Below are 21,556 nucleotides of genomic sequence, written 5' to 3' on the forward strand. Positions count from 1 at the left end.
CAGTCTGTAAGTGAAGCCATTCATCAGGTTACGTTGCTGCTCTTCATTCACAAACACAAAGTTTCATCACTTAAGTGGAGATGGACATCGGTTTAAGATTGATTAGACCCCGTCGGTGAACATCAATATCTATCTATGCTAACTCAAGTGCAGATATGCAACTTTTCAAATCACAATATATGAACAGAGCACATCCTGCATGAGACGAGTAATCTAAGAAGTCAGGAGTAAGCAGTGACACAGGGCACTTTGAGGGAATATTTGTTTTTACTTTGAGTGAAATGTTTACAAACACACAGCATCCCAGCAAGATTGTTAAAACTAATATATTGGAATGTTCAATCAATCAGCTCATCTGTTTTCTCCGCCATCGTGGATGCAGGATGTGGTGGCAGCACACTAATAAGCAATGTCGGCCAAATCCGACTTTCATGGAGGAGGCTTGCCTAGGACCAGACCTTTGAATCCGCCCACTCCACCGAGTTTGAGTCAACCGATTGACAATTCTGTGTGATCATAGCCGGGCCGGCTGCCCATGCTTTTAGTGTGTGTTAGTGCATGAATGTGCGTGTGAGCGTTCTTCACTGTTCAGCTCACGGGCGCCGCTCTACACTGCTCTCATATGGCGGTTACAGCTGATAATGCTGCCCCGACCAACAGCATCGTGTGAAAGTGAAGCACCGAATCTCTGGTTCCCCCTCAGGTAAACACTGTTGGCTCTGTCAGCCCTTTCGCCAGTGTTTGCACTGTTAGCGCAGTTAGCAATGAGCCACCGGCTTGGCGTCGACAGAGCCGTCGAGTGTATGTTAATCCTCCCAATCTCAGATTTTGCGCCTTTTTGTCAGTCTTTCCCCAACTTGAACTATGCACCATGCTTGGATATAGAAATAGATAATTCTGCATCCAAACATGTTGTGAAATTCACAATTGTCACCCCTGACTTATGTTGTACTAGTTCGGCACCATATGGTTGACATGTTCAATTCAATTCAATTCAATTTATTTTTGTATAGCCCAAAATCACAAATTACAAATTTGCCTCAGAGGGCTTTACAATATGTACACATTTGACATCCTCTTGTCCCGAGACCCTCACATCGGAACAGGAAAAACTCCCCAAAAACCCCTTTAACGGGAGGAAAGAGGAAGAAACCTGTGGGAGAGCAACAGAGGAGGGATCCCTCTCCCAGGATGGACAGAAGTGCAATGATGTCATGTGTACAGGATAGTGAATTACAGAACATTCAATGTAATTACAGCACATTCAATGTATGACACAACCACGACAGGAGGCAACACCTGGTCCAGGTTTAACCCGGATACACAGGAACAGTTGGAGTCAGCAGGGTCAGCAATCGTGGTGTCCTCCCAGGGGATCTGTGTTTGGTTTCATAGAATGAATGTCTAAATTGAAGGTCTGCCCACTGTATATGAATGTGTTTAAGCCTGCTCATCCATGATATGTTGTGTAGCTGAGTGTCTACTTGTACAAACCCTGTCCATTGCACCAAAGGGACTGACAGTAGATTGAGCAGAGAGAGTTTTAACTCCAGTTTCGCAGCACATATCGGGGCTCACTCCTTACATGAACATTCATATATACAGAGTATATTCTTCTATCTTTTCCTGTTTAACGGATATGTTTCACAAACAAAAACAGGGGGGATGGGATGAGGAAAAGATGCCGATGGAGGAGGAGAGACAGGATAAGAGAGAGGGATAGTGAGAGAGGACAAACAATGCCCAGTGATGGTGTATATTGTCTCTGTTGTCACTGTGCATGGCAGTTTGATGCATTGCACTGCTGGACCAAAGACAATTCTGGGAACGCGGGGCAGGCTGGTCTATCTGCATATCGATTACTTGTGGCTGCCATAAATACGGTTTAATGGAACTGTCAGTGTGTGCCATCGCATATTAACTGAGGCTGGAGCTCAGCTGCAGCCGGATGCCGCTGCCAAACAATACTGGCTACATCTGCATCCAGGTGGAGGACTGCCATTCTGATGAACCTGCACTGACTTGAATATGGACAACTGGTGTGAAAGAAAGATATTAATTTCAACAACTACGCCGTATTTTTCCACAATGCTGAAGACAGAAATAACAAAGCTGCTGTCATTTTTGCCTCTGTACTGTAAGAGGCTTTTTACACTGCAACACTCAACGTGTTCTAAACTGTATTGCAACTGTAAACACAGTAATCCGATGGAAAAAGCCCTAAAAATAACATGCATGTGGCAGTTATGTTTAATTTGATTTTAACAAAAAAAAAAGAAATCACTGCTAAATATTGCAACCTAGATCAATACCTCGCTGTGAAGACCTTGAAAACTGGTTCACTGGAGGTGTTGCTTTTCGTATTAAAACTAAAAATAATTTCATTTTTGTGTTACTCTTTTCCATGTTTTTCTGTATCATTCAGAGAACAATGTCTTGTGTAGCATTCTGGGGTTTGCTGCAAACAAAGTAAATCATTTAGACGAAACAGTCTAAACTGGGGCGAGCGTGGCTAAGGGGAGAGCAGGGCCGTCCTTCAATCAGGAACAACCTGAGACAACGTTAAACTACCATCAGCAATCAAGGGGTGAGGCGAAGAAATGTGCTTCAGCATTAGTATTCATCCCTCTTCTCTCCTTCAACAGGCAGCTCCCCTCTGGCCCCCAGGGCCTCCTCAAGGCCTCCATTAATTCAAAGAAGCATAAATCCTCAGACTGATGGGAGGCAGAGCTCAGGTCATCACAACAGGTGGCAGGATGTTTCCTTCATCTAAAGTGCTCGTTATAGTTCAAACCACATATCCCAGTAAATGCACTGATGAGTACTGGTGCCCTTTGTTTGTCATGAGGGTGACAATTTAGGAAATATTTATAAAAGAACTAATATATATACAAAATGAGGAGTTAAATAGTTGTGATCACAGTGCTGGTTGCCATAAACATGTATGGGCAAACAATTGATCTCTGACTTAAACAGAAAAAAGTCTTGATGAGTGAACTTTAAACAGAGCCAGGCGAGCTGTTTGATCTGTTCATCGAACACTTGGCAAGAAAAAGAATGAGCACATTTCTCAAAATGTCTTTAAAGTGAAGCAGGGTGTTTTTGTTCCTGATATTGACCTGCGGAGCTCTTTTGGAGTATTCTGCGCATTAAGAGTGACACAACAATGTTACCGTGACAATACAAACAGTGTATCAACAAGACCAATCCTTGCACATGTAGTGCTGATTAAAGTGCTGTTTGGAGTGCAAGGAAAAAGGAAATTGTTACTGTAACTAAGCGTGACATATAACTCCAATGTGTTGAGAGGAAAGGCTTCGTTAGGGGTGCTGGTTCTACTGGTGTGTGTGTGTGTGTGTGTGTAGCAGAACTAGAGGCCTGAGGGATTAGCAGCAGAATTGTCTTCACATTAATACAGCAGATAAGAATTGTGACACAGGGATAAAAATAAAGGCGTCTCTTTTCTAGAAATGATCTCTCAGTGGATGAGTGTGACTTCGTACAACCTCATTTCCACACTCACACTCACACATGAACCTCCTCAAACACTACACACCCTATTAGAAGGCACACATGGACACACATGGACACACACACACACACACACACACACACACAATTACTCACGAAAAAGCAGACAAAAGAAGAGACCGGAGAACAGAGAAACAAATGTCTACTGGCCATCTGAGATATGACATTTCTGTACTTTGTTTTCCTCAACTGACGCTGATTTTCCAAAAGACAGAACCAACAATGAAGTGAGCTCCAATCAGGACTTTTGATCACCTGAAAGTGGAAGCAGTATCGCCCGTTACTTATCACCGATCACAGGGTCTGGTTCAAGGACTCGTGCAGCATTATTTATCAATTTAACGATTCTCAACATTGTATATTGAGTATTAAAATTGAGAGACGAGAAAGTATCATGTGTATCAACTATCAACGTGTGCAAAATATTCCATTCTCTCAGAGACAACTACGGTTTAAGCCATTTTAGCTACACGTAGAGAAATGATCGGTTTTGCGTCATTTGATCGGCCTTTATAGAGACCACCGACCAAACTACTTAGAATATATGTACCAGCCGATAAGCATCTGCTGCCGATCGATCCGAGTATCCTTAATAACAATCTCCTTTGAGATCAATGTAAAAATATATACTTTATCTTCAGATGTTTTGTATATTTTTCTAATGGGTGTGTGAAAGAAACAACTCAGAGAGAAAAGACACCGACAGCATTAGTGTTCTACTAACAACTACTGAACTGATTCTGAACACATTTCCATAAAGACAGGGCCAACAGAAAACACCAATACCACAATGTTACAATACCATGTAGAAGCAGTAAAAGTCCAAAAGTATCACCAGCAAAAAGAAAGGTATCAAGGAAAGTATCAAAAGTAAAAGTACTTTTAAGTAGTTCTGCAGAGAAATGGCCCTTGAAGTGGAGCTATTGTTAATCACGGGACTAAACTGCCCAACTTCATACATTTAGCTGGTTTCGTCCTGTGGTTCCCAATCTAAGGGTCGGGCCCCTACAACCAGTTACCAGTCCTGTGCTGTGAGATTCTGGGTTTCTTTCCAGATGAATAAATATTCATTGGTGGTACAAATTATACATGTGGTGATACATGTGGTGCCTGTGTAAATGTTCCAGGTATTGAGCTACTGATTCCCAGTTAGCTGGGCACCACGTCGGTCTAATCCCTTCCAACAACTGCTCTCTCTACCCGCTAACACACTGAAGGCTACTTTCAACAAAGCTGCTCCGTCATCAACCAAATGTCTAACTTATGGATGTAAATGTAAAACAGGGGAGACAAACTATCCAGATGATTAATAGTACCCGTCATACTCAGCTATTCAGCAAACCAAAACCCTGTGAAACAAAAGCAGTGTTCCTCCGACGGTCTGGTTCAGGGTCTCGACTGTAAATCAAAGCCATCAGATCGTCATGCTTCATTTAGCACACTGATGCTCTGCTGCTGTTGGCTGCTAATTCAGCAGCAACTACATTACTCTCATCCTTAATTAGGTTTACGTGCGCATCTGCCACACACACACACACACACACACACACACACACACACACACACACACACACACACACACACACACACACACACACACACACACACACACACACACACACACACACACACACACACACACACACACACACACACACACACACACACACACACACAGCAAAAAATCAGGATAAGTGGAGAATGTATGATTGGCTTACAAAATATTGTTATTCTGTGTGTGTGCAAATTAGAGATAGGTTGTATTACAAAACAAAGACAGGTGTGTATGTATGATTTCTGTATGTAAATGTATGTTTTACAGTGTCACTGTACAGGAAGTGTGTGTGGGTACAGTGTATAGGTAGCCAACACGGTGCTTGCGGGCACCTGGTCGCCTGCAGGGACCACGTGAGTCGCCCGCAAGACATGTTCTAAAAATAGCACGAGTCACCATGGAGCTCCGTCGAAATTTTTTAGTTGCTGTTAATTTATCAAAAACGCTTGCATTATTGTAGATTTTAAAATGACAATATTTCTTGTCACAAGAGAGTTGGGTACCCAGAGGCGCACGGCGGACAGCCAGGAAGAGGCCGCCGTACCGCACTAGGTTTTCAGATCCCGAATGGCGGGCGCTTCCGTTGGTGCCGGACGCGCGCCGCGAGCGCACCCCGTCGTCAGGTCCGTCAGTCCTCGGAACAGGCCGCGCGCGGGGCAACAACTCAGGGGTGGCGGGGGTAGAGGCGAGGCAACGCAATCCGACCGAAAAGGCCCAGACTAGGCATGCAGGCTTCATTGCGCAATGCAAAGGTGACCCAGACTTCCCAAAATGTCGACATTGCCACTGCATCATTCACCAGCAGGCGCTATGTGCAAAAGTAACCGGCTTTGATCATGTGATGACTCCTGTGGTGAAGATCATAAATGTTCATGATTTGTTCAAAAAATGTTACAAAGGTAGTGGTTAGTACCAACGAGTCATGATTTGAAGATATGACAGTTAATGATTTCATAAAAAATGTTTGAAGTGATCATTTGTACAAAAATATAAGTTGCGATTTTGAACCAAATGCTACAAAAGTGCTTATTCATACAAAACTGTCAAGAAAGATATTTACAAAAATATCAGCGATGTGATACCTCTGACTTTCAAATGTTGAACCAGAGTAACAGAAATAAATGTTGAAATATATCTGTGTTTTCTACCATCATGTTGTGGAAATCATTGTTAATAATTATTGTGAGGAATAATTAACATTGACATGTGATCAGTCTCTTCACACATTATTAAAAGGTGATCTGTGCAACTTTGTTATTCAGGAAGTTTGTATCAAACAAGTAGCCCTTCGTACTGCTGCGTACCCTTGAAGTAGCTCTCAGTTTCAAAAAGGTTGGTGACCCCTGGTGTATAGGCTAATGCTCTTCACTGGTTTGCTGTGTTAGAGTGAGGGGAGGCGCTACTCTCTTTAGGAGCCTTTTAAAAAAGGTGATTGGCTGAGCAAGTAAAGATCAGGGAGCCCAGCTGGATGCAGGACGCCACATTCTGCCTCGTCCTTTAGAAGTCGGAGCACATTTTAGTAAGCAAGCTCCGGCCTCTTCATAGGTTTCAGAAGAAAAAAACGAATTTTGTCAAATGAAATGAAGGTAGGCTTTGAAACTGTGAAGGGGCTTTAAATCTCTATTAGGTGCCGTGGGCTCTGCTCAATAACACAAACACATTTTAGCTCCATACCCGTCAGCTCTGCTCAGTAAAGAGACTCTTATAACGGCACCGAGCGTCACTGAGTTTAGAGATGGTCTCCTCGTTGTTTTGTTTTATTAATCGTTCCTGTGCGCTGATCGCACTTCTCTCATATTCCCTCTGAGACATGTTTTTAAGTGTTGCTGTTCGCATGCTGCCTCTTTGGGAAAGCAGAGTCACCCAAGTCAGATGCAGGAAAACAAGGGAAGTTAGAGTGACTCAGCAGGACGAGGCAAAGTAAGGAATAATTGCCTGTCCGAGGGCGCTCACATTGACGGGTAAGTAGAACCAGGGATGAGGAAAGGCACCACAGCTGCAGTAATACTGGACCACCAATGCTGACATCACAAAACTGTCTGGAGCATTTTCTAAATTCACTTTTTTCAATTTATTTTATGAAAAGGTCAAAGATCGAAAGGTTTGTCACGAACTTACAATTTGTTCTGAGACAAGTAAAACTATAACTAAAATATTCTATCAAATAAGGTTTATTTTCCAAAATAGATTGACATTCATCATGACTTTGTAATGTTCATTCTAACAGTATTTTGAAATGTTTGAACCCTGTCTACAACAGCTGTATTAGTATTTATAAGGAAATTAAACCATTTTATACACCGATGGCTTCTGAGAAAGAAATTTAACTCTTCACCCAAATAAAACATGTTTTTTTTAAAACAAAAAGCATTCACAAGTGTGTTGACATTTACAAAAAAGAACAGCTATCACTTTCCTGTATTTCAAAACACAACTGTTAGGAAAGGGCTACAATTACTCTGATACCAAACTAACAAACAGAGCTTAACAAACAATAAATGTATCTAGAATAGATTAAAACAAACTTCTTATAAAAATGCTTTTTTCACAAGTCTGTAAATAACTTAAGTGCTCGCTGAAACAAATTATTCCAGAATGGACAATATTTTGCGAGCAGTTAAGGAACGAATGCTCCTTCCTTTGCGGTTGGATGTCGGAGGCTCCACCTACCTGGCACCAGAGGACTCAGGATGCCAGAGTTTCACAGACGGAGAAACTGGTACACCTGGACAACAGAACAAAACACAAAATGAATACCAATAAACTATTACTAAAAGAGTTGTTCCGTACTTGTACTGTACAAACAAATCAAAACAAAATGTGTTAAGTGTACACAGACACGCAGTGATGTGCACTTTAAATAAATAAACTGAAGTTGTCAACTCAGCTGTGATTCACTTAGAATGATATTGAAAGACCGCAACAGCCACAGAAACAATCATAATCTGACAAGTCAGTCGTAAATAAGTGGCTAATGAGCTGTTAATGTGCAGACTGAGCGTACTACTGGACTGAAGCAGCACTCAAACACCGATGCGTTCACCTACTGTTGTACAAAGGACTCAGAGTGGTGATGTGAGCGCTTAGCTCATGTTAACAAACTACATAATTAGTGACTCAGTGATTTGAAGCAGCAAAGTAATGTGTGATTTACACCACAACACATTCACCATAAAGAGTTCAATCAATCAATACTTGATATCGTAAGTGATAAATCAGCTGCGTATATAACTCAGTATTTTATTCTTGTGTCACAGCTATTGTGCTACTAACAACTGTTGTCCTTGTAGCAGCTCACCTCAGCTGGTTCATTAAGCTTCCAAGATGCTTCCATAATTAAAATAAATTAAGAAATAAAAAGTTCTCTTCTTTGGTTTTCTCTGAGGAGCAGCTCAACAAGCCGAGAACTGGCCCTTTAACGCGGAACAAATATGCCGAGCAGACAAAACTCAGCTGTAGGTGCATCAAGAGACGCAAGAGAACCTAGACAAGGGACAAGTGCAGACTTTGCATTTGCGAGTGGTTGTCTCAATTTTTGTTGTTTTGTTAAGTCTCAGGTCACGCTGGGAAACAAAATACAGAGAAGTACGAACGAAGGGCAAGAATTTCTACCAAGCACGATACCGTCAGCAGATTGTGCCGTCTGTATGTAGTCACACACACGTTACAGGAACACGCACTCAAACACCACATCGTCTCATCGGTCATGCACTAATTCCTGTTTCTATCTTGTGTTTTTATCTGTATGCGTGCAGCTTTGTGAAGCATTTCTAATGCTACAGTGCAGAAAAGCCATTTGCAGATTAATCTGCCTTGACCCACTTTGTTTTGTATTTTTTCATGAACACTGTGCGAGCAGAGGCATGGTGGAGCAGCAGTGTATCGATATCAGGACAAATGCAATGCAATGAAAGCAGCTTGTTGGGTCAAATAGATCTGGTAACAGGCCTAATTGAATCAGTGTCAGGTTTTCAGTGCAGGTACATCCTCCACCGCACGCAGCAGGATGGAAATCAATACGTCCTCTCTGGAACCGTGGACAGTAATTTCATTGAAGGCTTCTCTCTCTCTCTCACATTGTGTGTACATGTGCAGGTTAATAAAGGTCATTTTTGAATCCTATTAAAACATGTGGGTGCAATAGAAAGGACAAGCCTGTGTGTGCATTAGCCTTTTGTTCCACAATGTTATCTTTCTAAAATTCGGACATAACGGTAACTACTCTTACAAATGATTAAAACTTTATGGGACAACTTGTTAGGATTAAATATTTGTGCGTTTTACGATGTAAAGCATTTTGCTTAACTTAGCGCTTCAGAAGTTCCTTCTCTGATCTATGACCACTCTACTGGCTAGAACACCAACACTAAGATGCAGTGCCAGACAAGAAGTGGTGCATCTTTTCATTCAAGAACTAATTCACATGCGGAAATGATATTTGCTGAAATAGCTTCACGCTTAATCAGACACTCTTTAGCAGCCTGGATTCTTTAAGTCATGTGGGCACTTCAGTGCATATTGTACTTTTCTCTAAAAGTAAAGACGGATGTATATGTACCTCAAGTGTAGCAAGGGATTCGGGCCAGGTCAGGGGTGTGGAGGCTCAGGGCTCTCTGAATCTGAGGTGGCCTGACCAACGGGGGGGCAGCGACTTTGTGCTGGTGTTGCTCCTCTTTTGGTGTTTGACAGCAGGGGCTGGAAGTGACGCTGGATGGAGTTGGTGGAGGAGTCCAGATCAGGGTCTGAGAAGAGAATTAAGTTTATTTATTCTGTTTTTAAAGTGCTTTACAAAAAAGCATAAAGCCAAAGTGATTTTGCATCCATAAAACCAACTTCTGTCTTCTCACTTTAAGATCGGCTTTACAATGAGCTGGTGTCGTCTGGGTCTGGATCAAATCTGGAGGGGCGAGAGGGCTCGGGCAAGAAGAGGTGGTGGGAGGCGATGTGTTGGTCGAGGCCCAATCCATTTCACTGTAGCTGAAGGTTTGATCATTTCGTAGAGCATTGAAGGGGTTGGCGTCCATAGCCTGAACAACGCACAGCAATAAACAAGAATTTAGTACCGTTAGTTTAGGCCAGGGGTCTTCAACGTTTTTCAGGCCAAGGACCCCCAAACTGATAGAGATGGAGCAGGGACCCCCGACTATATATATTGTATAAAATTGTGTTTTATATTAAATGGGCCTAGTACCGTGTATAAACATACCTCTTTATTGTGCATTCAATACTAAACTATTCAAATAATACACAGTTCATATATTCATGTTTTTACTTTAAACATGTGTAAGGTACAGTGAGTAGGGAGGCCGTGCCACTGACATTTAGAAACATACTGTCAGCTGACACCAATATCAACATCGTCCGTCAATTGCATGATAATCATGCACACAAGCTATTCAAGTTGATGTTTCCTTTTTAAACAAAATTTAGTGATGGCCTATTAGTGCCACTACCATGCATAAAGATACCCGTTATCTGGCATACAATACTGAACTATAATAGAAAACTAGTTCAAGACACATTCACTTCATCAATTATATTCTTTTAAACAGAGAACAAAGGAGCAACATGAAAAACTACTCGTTCATTGTAACAAAAAGCAATGTAACAGCTTTAAAGGCGTCTCTCCAGAATGTGTTCTGCTAGTAACTAACTAAATCCATCAGGCGTCTGATTGGACCGATCTGTGTTAATCTCGTCAGTCTGACAATCACATCAGCTTGAGCATTTTAGTAATGTTCTACTTTTGCTGCAGTTTTTGTGCCTTGAGAAGCAATCTTTAGACAAAAAAAACAAAACATTTTTCTTTTTTTTTTAATTGTCTAATCAACTAAAAATTTCACGGACCCCCTGCAGTACCGCCGCAGACCCCCTAGGGGCCGCGGACCCCTTGTTGAAGACCTCTGGATTAGGCTATTGTCTTTTCATCCACATACAGACAAACAACACCATCTGTCTTCATCCTTAGTTGACTTTGGGTGATTGCAGTGTGAACCAGCAGTTCAAAATACAATAACTTGAGTTGCATTATACAAGTAAGTTAAGAATCAATGAAACAACCAGATAGTGAAGTGTCATACAGAAACTGAAAGCATCTCAGTTTCATAAAGACATAATGAAGGCAGTGGTGGTGTGGATGTGGACACTGTCAGTGTCAGGTGGTCATAACCGGACATGGGGGCTGACCTCTTTGTCCTCAATAATCTCCAGGTCGGGCAGCTCTTCATCGTCAACCTGAGACATAAAGACAGTTCCTGTTTCCTTCAGATTCACAAACCAACATACACTATATCCTGTAATTGTGGGTCATATTGCACACGAGGCGATATGATTGGAAGACATTTCAGCTGGTGGCATTGCACATGTGAAGATAAAAAGGCCCCTTACTGTTACTTTAGCTTGCATAGAAGCCGTTCATTTATTGCTATCGATTTATGACAATGTTAACTCAGATATTGTGCAAACAACTGCAAGGTTTCCTGAAATGGCTGCCTCCATTCCCATCAGAGGAAAACAATATTGTTCAAATGAATTAAATGAAACCATAACCTTCTGGGATAAGAGCCACATTGTGGCACTGCAAAGGTCACATTTTCAATTAAGGTACTAGTTAGACCTTCAGCCATTGGACACTATAGAGGAGATACTGGGATGGTCTGTCAGACTAAGCAGGTGATTAATGGCTCACAAAGTAGTTATTCAGGGCAGTGGGCACCATGTTGCAATGTCGGTTACACAAAAGATTGGACTGCAGAAGATTTGTGAGGAATAATGTTGAGTGCAAGCAGCACAGGCTGATAAAACTGCGTTAAAATTTGCTGAAATGTTTGAAAACTCATCTGCTGCACGCACATTTCATATACAGCATGGCTAAAGTTAGCTTTATGCATCCAACTTCAATATTAGCTCCATGTTGATGGGATCAATTCCTCTCAGGGGTTATTTTAGAGAAGCGCAAAGGAACACACTCCACCTGATCTGTGTAACCTTCCTATTATCTAAATTCAGAAGTAGTGGGAAATCAGTAACTTCACTATCTAAGAAGAGTATCACTAAAACAACAGGAAACGATGTGAAACTAAACCCTCCCGAACACCACAGCAAACAATCATCATTCAAAAGCGCTTTGAGTATTGTTGCAACTGGTCAACAGGGTTTCTATTGCCTCGTTCAGTTTGTTTCCTTTATCATGTCTTTGTTCTGTCGCTATTTATCTGGTTGAATCATTTCATAACCAACTTTGAATTAATATGCAAATAAATTCAACAACAACCAGAATAACTGGTGTTTTGCAGTCATCGACGATGACACTGTAAAATGTCCTTTGCTATATGTTCAGTCTACAACTATCCACTCATTAACATCAGATGGACGCAATCTTGTAATCCAATATCCAACAGCCCACTGATTGGCTGTCATCTGATTCATTGTCCGACAACAAGCTGTGACCTTCTCAACAGTGTGATTAAGGGGCATTCAGCAAGAGGATGTGAGTGTGTACACTGTGTGTGTGTGTGTGTGTGGTGCTGCAGTGTGCCTGCGGGAGTGACAGTATGGCTGGTAGGATAAGAGCTATGGACGGCGGAGAATAAAAGCTTTACAGCAACATTAAAAGATTGGGTGAGAAAAGGGAAGTGAGAGGGGGAGGAAGAGAAGAGACAAAGAGAGTGCACTCAGATGAGAAACAATTGAGACATAACGCTGCAAATCCACCACAAATAATCCAAGTAACTCAGTAAACTATTGTTTAGTTCGGCTGTTCTGCAACCTCAAAGATTTTTACAAACAGCTAAAGCTAGATGCGTTTGTGTGTGGCCGTGTTTTACAGGTCTTGTGGGGCATAAATCTGAATTCACAGTCACACTATGGGGACTTGCCTTCCTTATGCAATTCTCCATTACATACATCCTTACACTTTATGGTGAAGTCTTGGTTTAAGGTAAGGGTATGATTAGATTTCAGTTTAGGTTAGGGTTAGTATTAGGCTGGGTATGGTTCACCAGGAAATGAATGTAAGACAATGTAATGTCCCAAAAATCATGAAAACACAACTACTCGTGGGTGTGGGGGTGTGTGTGATTGTTTGTGTGTGTGTCTGGGCATATTGTACCCATCTTGTGGCGACATGAATCTGATTTCACACTCACACTGTAGGGACTTGCCTTCATTGTGGCGACAAAAAGCAAGTCCCAATGACATATCTCATTGCACTTTATGGTGAAGTCATACCTTCGGTGAAGCTGACATGAACTGTTCAAGCACGTTTGCTTGCTTTGGTGAAAAAGTGCCGACCTCTTCTACTTCTGGCAGGTCAACCATTCCCTTCCCCAGGTAGAGAGTCACTGGGCAGGCATGGACACACTGCTAAAGAAACAAAAAGGAAATACAAAGCACAACATCTTTACAAGTGTATGGATCGGGTTTGAATATACATCGACATAAATAAACAGTATTTCAGTACTCATATCATGGTCACATAAACCATGTTGTGTAGTCAGACAGCACGAAGGCGAGGAATGAACTTATAACTAACCTGCATCAATAGTATTGATGATGCCATTCATTATTACCAGGTACATATGCAAGTATATTTAGTACAGTGGATTAACTACATACTGCACATAGACATGTAAGGTGTACATGTATATAATATATTTTCAAAGACTAATATTGATGTTTACCGCTGCACTGGCCGTAGGGCTGCAGGCTGTCCCGTGGCCCTTGCTCTGCAGGACAGTGTGGATGTAGATGTCCTCATCAGTGTGTGTGTCACATAGGTAGAGCTGAAGCACATCTCCAGTGTAACAACCCAAAGCGCCCACCAGGGTGCGATCAGAGCACAGCTTCTGGAAAGAAGCCACAGCCTCAGCAGTCCAGCTGCCCTGCAAGAGGCAAACCACAACACTCTTACTCATTAAAACTCCATGCAACAGAACATTGTGTCTGCAGCTTGACAGTTTCAATTTGAAAAGATGGAAGTATGAGACTGTGAGCATATGATTCAACATGCTGTCAGACTTACAGTGCTGGGTTTAATTCCAGCGAGTGACGACGGAACTGCGCGTGCCGGAAGAATTGAATAACAACACCTGAGGAAACGGAGATGAACAGCAGAGAGCACAGCAAATCACAGATATGCATTAGCAGAGTAGCAGTAGTGGGAGTACTAGTTGGATTGTTTAAGTGCTTAAATGTCCCTACTTGAGGAACATGAGGTTGGTGCTCTGTGCTGTCATGATGTCACCATAGTCGACGTAGTACACCTCGACCTCAGTGAGGCTGATGACCTGATGGATCACCACCCGGTAGAACCACATTCCTATGGCTGACACACAGCAGACTTGACCTGGTCGGACAAATCGCTCAGGGAGGCGGTAACGCGCCGCCACATCGGGACAGGTGTAACATCGTCTAGAGGCGACAGAAGAAGAGGCAGAAAAAGACACAGGGTGTCCGTGTTCATATAGAGCAGGGATTCCCAAAGTCTGGTGCAGCTCAGCTGCCTCTAGCGGGTGCGCGAGAGGAAAAATGTAATGGTGGTCTAATGGTGTAATAATTAATATTAAATATAATTTTCACAAAATAAAAACATGAATGTAACAGACTCTCATGTTTGTCATTCTGGTGTTGACGATGATATGTCCCTTGAGGGTTGCCGTAGCGAAGGCGCAACCCCCGCCTCTGGCTAAAAGGAGAAAACAATAATAGAGTAGCCGTGGGCTGATACAAGATGTATAATCTCCCGACTCCAGTTACTACTGTATGATAAGTGCCCTTATACACGAACCCAAGACGCTCGGTTACATGAATTATAAAAATTCCCTTTGTAAGATTTAAATTTAAAAATGTACAATTTAATAAATAAATGCACTTCTGCTCCTTCCGCCAGACTGTCTTTTATGTAGCTAGCCTAGATTGTGCAGCTAATGTCAGCTAACAGCCAACTTCATTCATTCAGCAACATTCATGCAAATATGCTAAACTGGCTGAAAATCGAGGAAACTGTCAGGTGGGACATCTGAAGCTATCAGGAGAGAGAGCGAGAGAGAGGAACGGAGAGGTGCGTTGGGGAGAGACCGGGAGAAGAAATCGAACGGGAGTCAGAGGAAGATGAGACGGAGGAAGGAGGAAGGGATAGCACAGACAAATGGGGAGCACATCGGCCCATCGCGGAGTCAAGGTAAAAAAAGAGGAAACGAGAGAGCATCAGACTGGGAAAAAAAAGAGGAAATATGATGAAAAGTATCTGTGTCTGGGCTTCACTTGGATTGGCAACGCAGATTCCCCAAAGCCACAGTGCTTGGTGTGCAGTGAGGTTCTGGCTAACAGTCTGAAGCTCTTATTTACGTCGCCACCTGAACACCAAGCATGCCAGTGCAAGTCAAAAGCCCCTTACATTGTTTATATCCAAATTGGAGGAGTTACAAAACAGCCCAAACACAACTGCAGTCTCATTCTATGTGTGGTTAATTGGAAATTAAATGTGATGCAATCTGCCTCTGAATCTGTGCGTGTGTCCTCGCCATAATGATTGCTCTTTAAAAGTGACGCCTTGTGTAACTGAAAGTTATTGAAACTTTGTTGCAGTGTTTCAGGGCGTCTTCACACCTTCAGTTTGTTTGCTTTGTTCTGATTCAGGGATTAATATGATACAATGTTGCAGTTGCCCCTTTGTTCGGTTTGTGTTCACACTGCAACATTTAACAGCGGACTAAATATTGTAAACGAACGCCACGCGCGAGCAAACTGTTCTCTCATTGGTCCGATTTCTATGCGGCTATAAATAGGCTCTGTTGCTTCTTTTTTAAGATGTGTGGGATTGGGGGTGCGTGAACCCAGTCGGATGTAGAAGGGGTGTGCGGCCTAAAAATTTGGGAACCGCTGATATAGAGGCATCAGGAAGCTTGAAATGTAAAAGGTTTATGTTGAGCAGTGTTGCTTAAATTGTGTGATGTTTCACAGCGAAGTTTTGTGATTTAAAAACAAAAAAAACAGTCCTAGCTTCAACCGTACAGCTGCTCTCAGTGTTTGGTTTCATGCCATCTTCTTCTGACAATTCAGAAAATTGTTGGACCTAGTCTACCAGTCTTCCTCTTATTTGCTGTGTTCGGGTCTGTTCTGGGCATCAGCAAAGAGCATTTGGACCTCATGTCGGGCTGGAAGCCCCAGCCAATAAGCAGGTTGCTCGGCACGTTCTAATTCCCGGGTCAAACCCCACCGAAGACTTACTGCCATGCCCCAAGAGGAACTCAATTTGGGGGGCTACATTTCAAACTTGTACACATATATATGTATTATTCCTTAGTCAAGATAAATTACTATTTTGTTTGATGTTATGATGAACCCTGCTCTGAAAACAGATATTTTAACGCCCATCAGATAGTGTGATATCGTTCGACATAGAGAGTGCCAGGCATGATGAAATGGTAAATACATTATGTATTATATTAATGACTATACTGCAATTCCAAAGAGGACCCCTATGTTGCAATAAGCACAGGAATGTGTGAGTACATTATCATTGGAGTAAGCTGCCACTAGCGTGTCCACCACCTCATCTCCATCATCATGTCCTCCAAAACGCGGACCTCATCACTCCCGCTGAAGCTGATGTAGAAATGTCCAGGCGACTTCACATGTTCCACCACGACTTCTACCAGCTCTCGAGCGCCACGGCGTGTCGGTGGTTTGAGACGTTGACTCTGCAGGGCATCCGGGGGCACCGCAGAGCTGCAATGCACCTGAATGTCAGGGTACATCTGAGACATCTAAAGGAGGACAGATCAAATGTGAAGTGAGAGTGGTGACCGGCACACAGCAGTGTTAAGGTGCGGTCACGCCAATTTGCGCCGCGTTACTCACGGGGGGGCTATTTGTTGTCATTCGCACCATTTGCGCCGGAGAGGGGGCGTGGCTTATCGCCCTGGAAGCCGTTATTAACTTAAGTAATTTATTTCCACCATCAACCATGGAAAAAATAACCTCTATTTCTGCTTAGTACTTGTTGTGGAAGTCCCAGATATCCCGGGAAACTAAGGAGGAACATCATCGAGTTGTATTCACTGTGTCTAGTGAGCCACACATCGGCTGGTTTACTACAGCTGTATGAACACAAGATAAACATATTTTGCTGCGATTTAACTGCTATGAACGGACAAAAAGGGATGCCAGAATTAACTAGGTAATGATGCCGATTTGTAAAAAGTTTGAATTCATGTTTTGTTTGTTCTCTCTGCAAGACGACACGCAAATAACGTTTAAAATACTTGTCAACGTTAATCGCGACGTCGCAAATTCGCGTCACTCCAGTCCCATCGCGTCTGTGCAGAGACTTTGTAATCTACTCGCGCGTTACTCTATGTTCAGTATTATTCTACAGCACTTTTAAAAAGTAACAACAGGTTTCAGAGTTGTCTAACTTGCATTTATGGACACAATCAACATTTTACACAGGGTACACTAAAAATGGGGCATTGACATCTGCTGGTTAAGTGCAGTGAAAGTTCATGATTTGCACTGGTATCACACCAAGTGACGCTCCGATTACTTGATAAAATCTGTATTTAGGTCTCTGTTTTTTATGATTGTTCTTTGAGCCTAGTAATGTAAAACAACACGATCAATTAGATTATTGCCGAACCATTTCATGGGTCTTGGAATAGTTTCTGGTCTCCAGCGCCTCGTTCTCATCATCTGCTGTGATGTCATCATCATCTCCTTCCAGTTTGCCTTCCCAAGAAGACTCAGTCAACTTTGAGTCTAAAAATGAAAGAAAATACATTTCCTGCTTAGTTGAAAGCCATTGTTCACTAGTAAGCTTTGTCACATGATATCCCAGACACTACCATTGATTACAACATGTCATCGATTAGACAAGTATTGATTACAGAAACAAAATGTTGTCCTCGTGAGACACTGGTTGCCTCCAATCATAATATCTATATTTACAACAATATTAACCAATAGCACCAAGTGTAAACACCAATTTAATTGCCCATGTCCAATATTTTCCACCATTTTGACATTCCATGCCTTATGAAGTAATTAGGGTGATATTGGCAGCTGGTTTCTGAAACACATACACACCTGGTTGTGTATTGCCACTGTCCTGTACGTCCATGACTGTCCAGTGTTGCCCAATTTGACTCCCAACAGGTTTCAGGTGGAAGGTGTCACTCATAGCACCGACCAGTTCGATGACACTGACAAAGCCGTTCGGTTGCAGCGGGAGTTCCTCACCGAAAAGCCTCTGAGGCGCAAAAAACATCTTTCATCATCACCTGAACCGAAGAACAGCTTTGTCACTTGCTCGCTTCCTGATCACTATTGGGAGCAGGCGGGCTAAATGTCAGAGAAGTACTTCCTAGATCAGTACGGTGCTTCAAAAAAGCAAGAATGAAAACCAAAACAGTGAACCCAACGCTTTTTATTTAGCTTGATCAGGAAAGGCTTAAGCCAGGTCCTCGCATGAATGAGTGCTGAAGCTCCCAACCCCATGACCTCATGTGACACTATGAAGGAGAACTGCATGGCTATCTTTTACCTTGTACTCCACAGGCAGAGCGTTCACTGACAATCCACCACTGGTCTGACCTACAACCTGCAGAGTCATGAACAAACAAATTTAGGGCTGCAACAACGAATAAATCGATTATTAAAATAGTTTTCATTATCGATAATCAAATTTCATTATCGATTCATTGTGTCGCGCGATTATTACGCCACTCAATAAGTCGGAGATGTTTGAGATTAAAAAACGGAAATAAAAGAGCGGAACACGGCAGTTGTGTGAAGTGGAGCTTCTAATGACGACCAAGACACGTCTGGTTTTGAACGGAACACTTTACTTCCTGAAAACTGCAGTTTAACAACTGTTACAGTGAACCCGACATACGTTAGGTTTTCACTTATCGTTATCATTGTTGTCGTGAATAATCGCGTATCATGCTACTTCCTGTCTCTTCACAGTAAAATCACTTCTGTATTCACGCTCTTCACAAAAGTAAACATGCGATCAAACTATTTACAACGTAACGTTGTTCTGAAACATGGCGGAGGCAGAGAAATCAGTACAACCTAAGTCGAACAAGGTGTGGGAGCATTTCACACTGAATAAATTGAAAAAGTGTGTTCATTGCAAGATATGCAAAAGCGACATAATATGGCACGGGAGCACCACGGTGACGATTCAGTTTGTGAGTGTAGTGTAGAGAACAAGTTCTGACGTTCAAACAAATCCTGTTCATTTTTCTGATTTGTATTTTTCTTTATTTTTTATAAATTATTTATTGTTCTGACAGCTCAGGTCCCTTTAAACTAAAATATACATATTTTTGTTCACATGTGTATGTTTTTTGTGTTAGTCAATCTGTTTTTTTGTTTTTTAATTATTACTTTAACAGCTCAGGGATGTTCAAGGAGCAACCTGTTTGTGCACTTTCTGAAGATCAGTTCTGTTTTTGAATAAAGGGTTGGAAATTAATGCTTATTTGTTTTTTTTATCCGCTGGATCGATTAATCGAAAAAATAATCACCCGATTAATTATTAAAATAATCGTTAGTTGCAGCCCTAAACAAATTACAAGAATTGTAACCATGGTCCTGGTAACATTTGAAGCAATGCATATTAAAAGCTTATAGTCACTAGTGGCGCTAAGACATCTGCTTTGAAACTGGCAGTAATTCTGACCTCTCGTAGCTTGTCCTTCAGCTCCGGACTAATGGTGCCAGCGACTCCATTCTCCAGGATTCGCTGGCGAAGCGCCTCCTCCAGCTGACACAGAATTCAAGTAGAAAGACCAAAGATAATGCACTTATGTATATTTATCCAGGAATACTGTCCATGTGTCCTTTTCCCCCATTTCAAGTTCATGTCTTGTTCTAAGGAACAAGTTACAGGTACGAGGCCTTCTTACCTCAAGGACACGTTTCTCAAAGAGCTGACCTCCCTGACATTGCTCTGGGTTCACTTCCTGGTTCTTCTCAACTACCTGTGCCTTGTGACCAGTTGTTGACTCTTTATGGACAGGGCCAAAGGTAGTCTCAGCGGCTGGCTGGTTCAGAGGACTTTCCGTCACTGGGACGTCTGTTGGAATAAACCCCAAAAAATATTTCAAAAATAAAAAATGGGTGCCAACGATAACTTGAACGCTACAAAATATGAAAAGCCCCTGCTCAATGCTTTTCAGTGCGTTAGTTTGACATTACTGACCCAAATTAACAAACCATTCCCTTTGGGTAGATAAACAACTATCCAATCTCAACACCGCTCATGTCGTAATGCAATGAAAAAACACTGGTATGGATTGCTTTTTGAGACGCCTTCTAGCAAGATGTTCAAAATAGACGCATCACCTGAGGTTTTTATTGGTGGCAACTCTGACTTCATGGGTCGAGTCCTTGATACGCTTGTCTGTCTGGGCTGCACATGTTCCCTCAAGATCACAATTGATCCCAGCCTGCCCTGCTGAATAACGACTAGGTCCGCCACTGCCTCCAGCATCTCTCCAGCGGTGTAGAAGCCGTAGTCGCAGACACGCAGCGGGAGGCCGAAGGCGCGCAGGAAGCTGGACTCCAGGTCAGACAACCTGAGTGGACCCTGGGAGAGAGGCCGCTTCGTTACAAGAAACATTCTGCAGTAACAGAGCTAAATGCTTTTTGTCAGAAAAAACAACATATAGAACACTACTTATCTGATTTAGTAGGGTGTGGTTGAATAGTAAATTTCAGTTTAGACATCATTTGTCAAAAAAAGCTAAACCTCACAGGTTACCTTCAAGTCATACCTGGGAGAGCAGTATGGCGAGCTGTGCCTTGAGCTGGGCGGGAACAGCCGGAGGAGCACGAGCTCTTCTGGGGAGGACCACAGCAGACGGGCGACAGTAGCGGGGCGAGAAGTAGCTCACACCTCCCCTCCGAGTCTTCTTGGTGGACTTCGGCAGACGCTGATTAGCTACTAGCGCCTCAATGTTTCGGGTGGTATCGTCGCCAACAGCTGCGATTGCAGACATGTAAAAAGGTGACAGAATGAAGTATAGGAAACTTGTTCAAATGTTTGAGAGGACATTCATGCATTTCTTTCCCCTCAATGCTGAATTGACTGTGTTCAAAGGACGTTACCCTTTAAAAATGAGCTGCCATCTACCCTGAAGTGAACAGATACCACGTCAGGCATCTCCTTCACCATATCCATGATCTCTCTGAAGCCCAGGACATTCAGGGGCATGGGATGCCCCATCATGGAGATATAGTCTCGCTTGAGCTGATCGGCGTCCATGCCCATCTTTGATGAAATGAGCAAGGAACGTACTTCTTTCTTCAGCTTTGCCAAAACCTCCTCCGGGTTCATCCTGCTTGCTGACATCTGGGGAAGGCAGCAAGACGACATGATGGAACAAAACACGAACATCACTGCACAACCTGAACCCAAGCAGGTGGTTGGAAGACCACCTGGAGAGAAATGCAGTCCTC

At 42.6% G+C, this 21,556-nt stretch overlaps 1 protein-coding gene across 1 annotated transcript; it reads right to left on the reverse strand.

Moving 5' to 3' along the window:
• Positions 1-9,645: 9,645 nt before the first annotated feature.
• tdrd5 (tudor domain containing 5) lies at positions 9,646-21,449 on the reverse strand (the record flags this gene model as incomplete). The annotated part of the gene is made up of 16 exons (XM_079266629.1): positions 9,646-9,828; positions 9,934-10,113; positions 11,261-11,320; positions 13,316-13,450; positions 13,768-13,968; positions 14,109-14,175; positions 14,288-14,497; positions 16,640-16,854; positions 17,727-17,845; positions 18,173-18,335; positions 18,630-18,686; positions 19,776-19,859; positions 20,002-20,171; positions 20,441-20,684; positions 20,872-21,080; positions 21,206-21,449. The coding sequence occupies 16 exons, from the start codon at positions 21,447-21,449 to the stop codon at positions 9,646-9,648; spliced, it is 2,541 nt and encodes an 846-aa protein (XP_079122755.1).
• Positions 21,450-21,556: the final 107 nt, after the last annotated feature.

This window comes from Melanostigma gelatinosum, assembly GCF_949748355.1.
Source record: "Melanostigma gelatinosum genome assembly, chromosome: 4".
NCBI lineage: Eukaryota > Metazoa > Chordata > Actinopteri > Perciformes > Zoarcidae > Melanostigma > Melanostigma gelatinosum.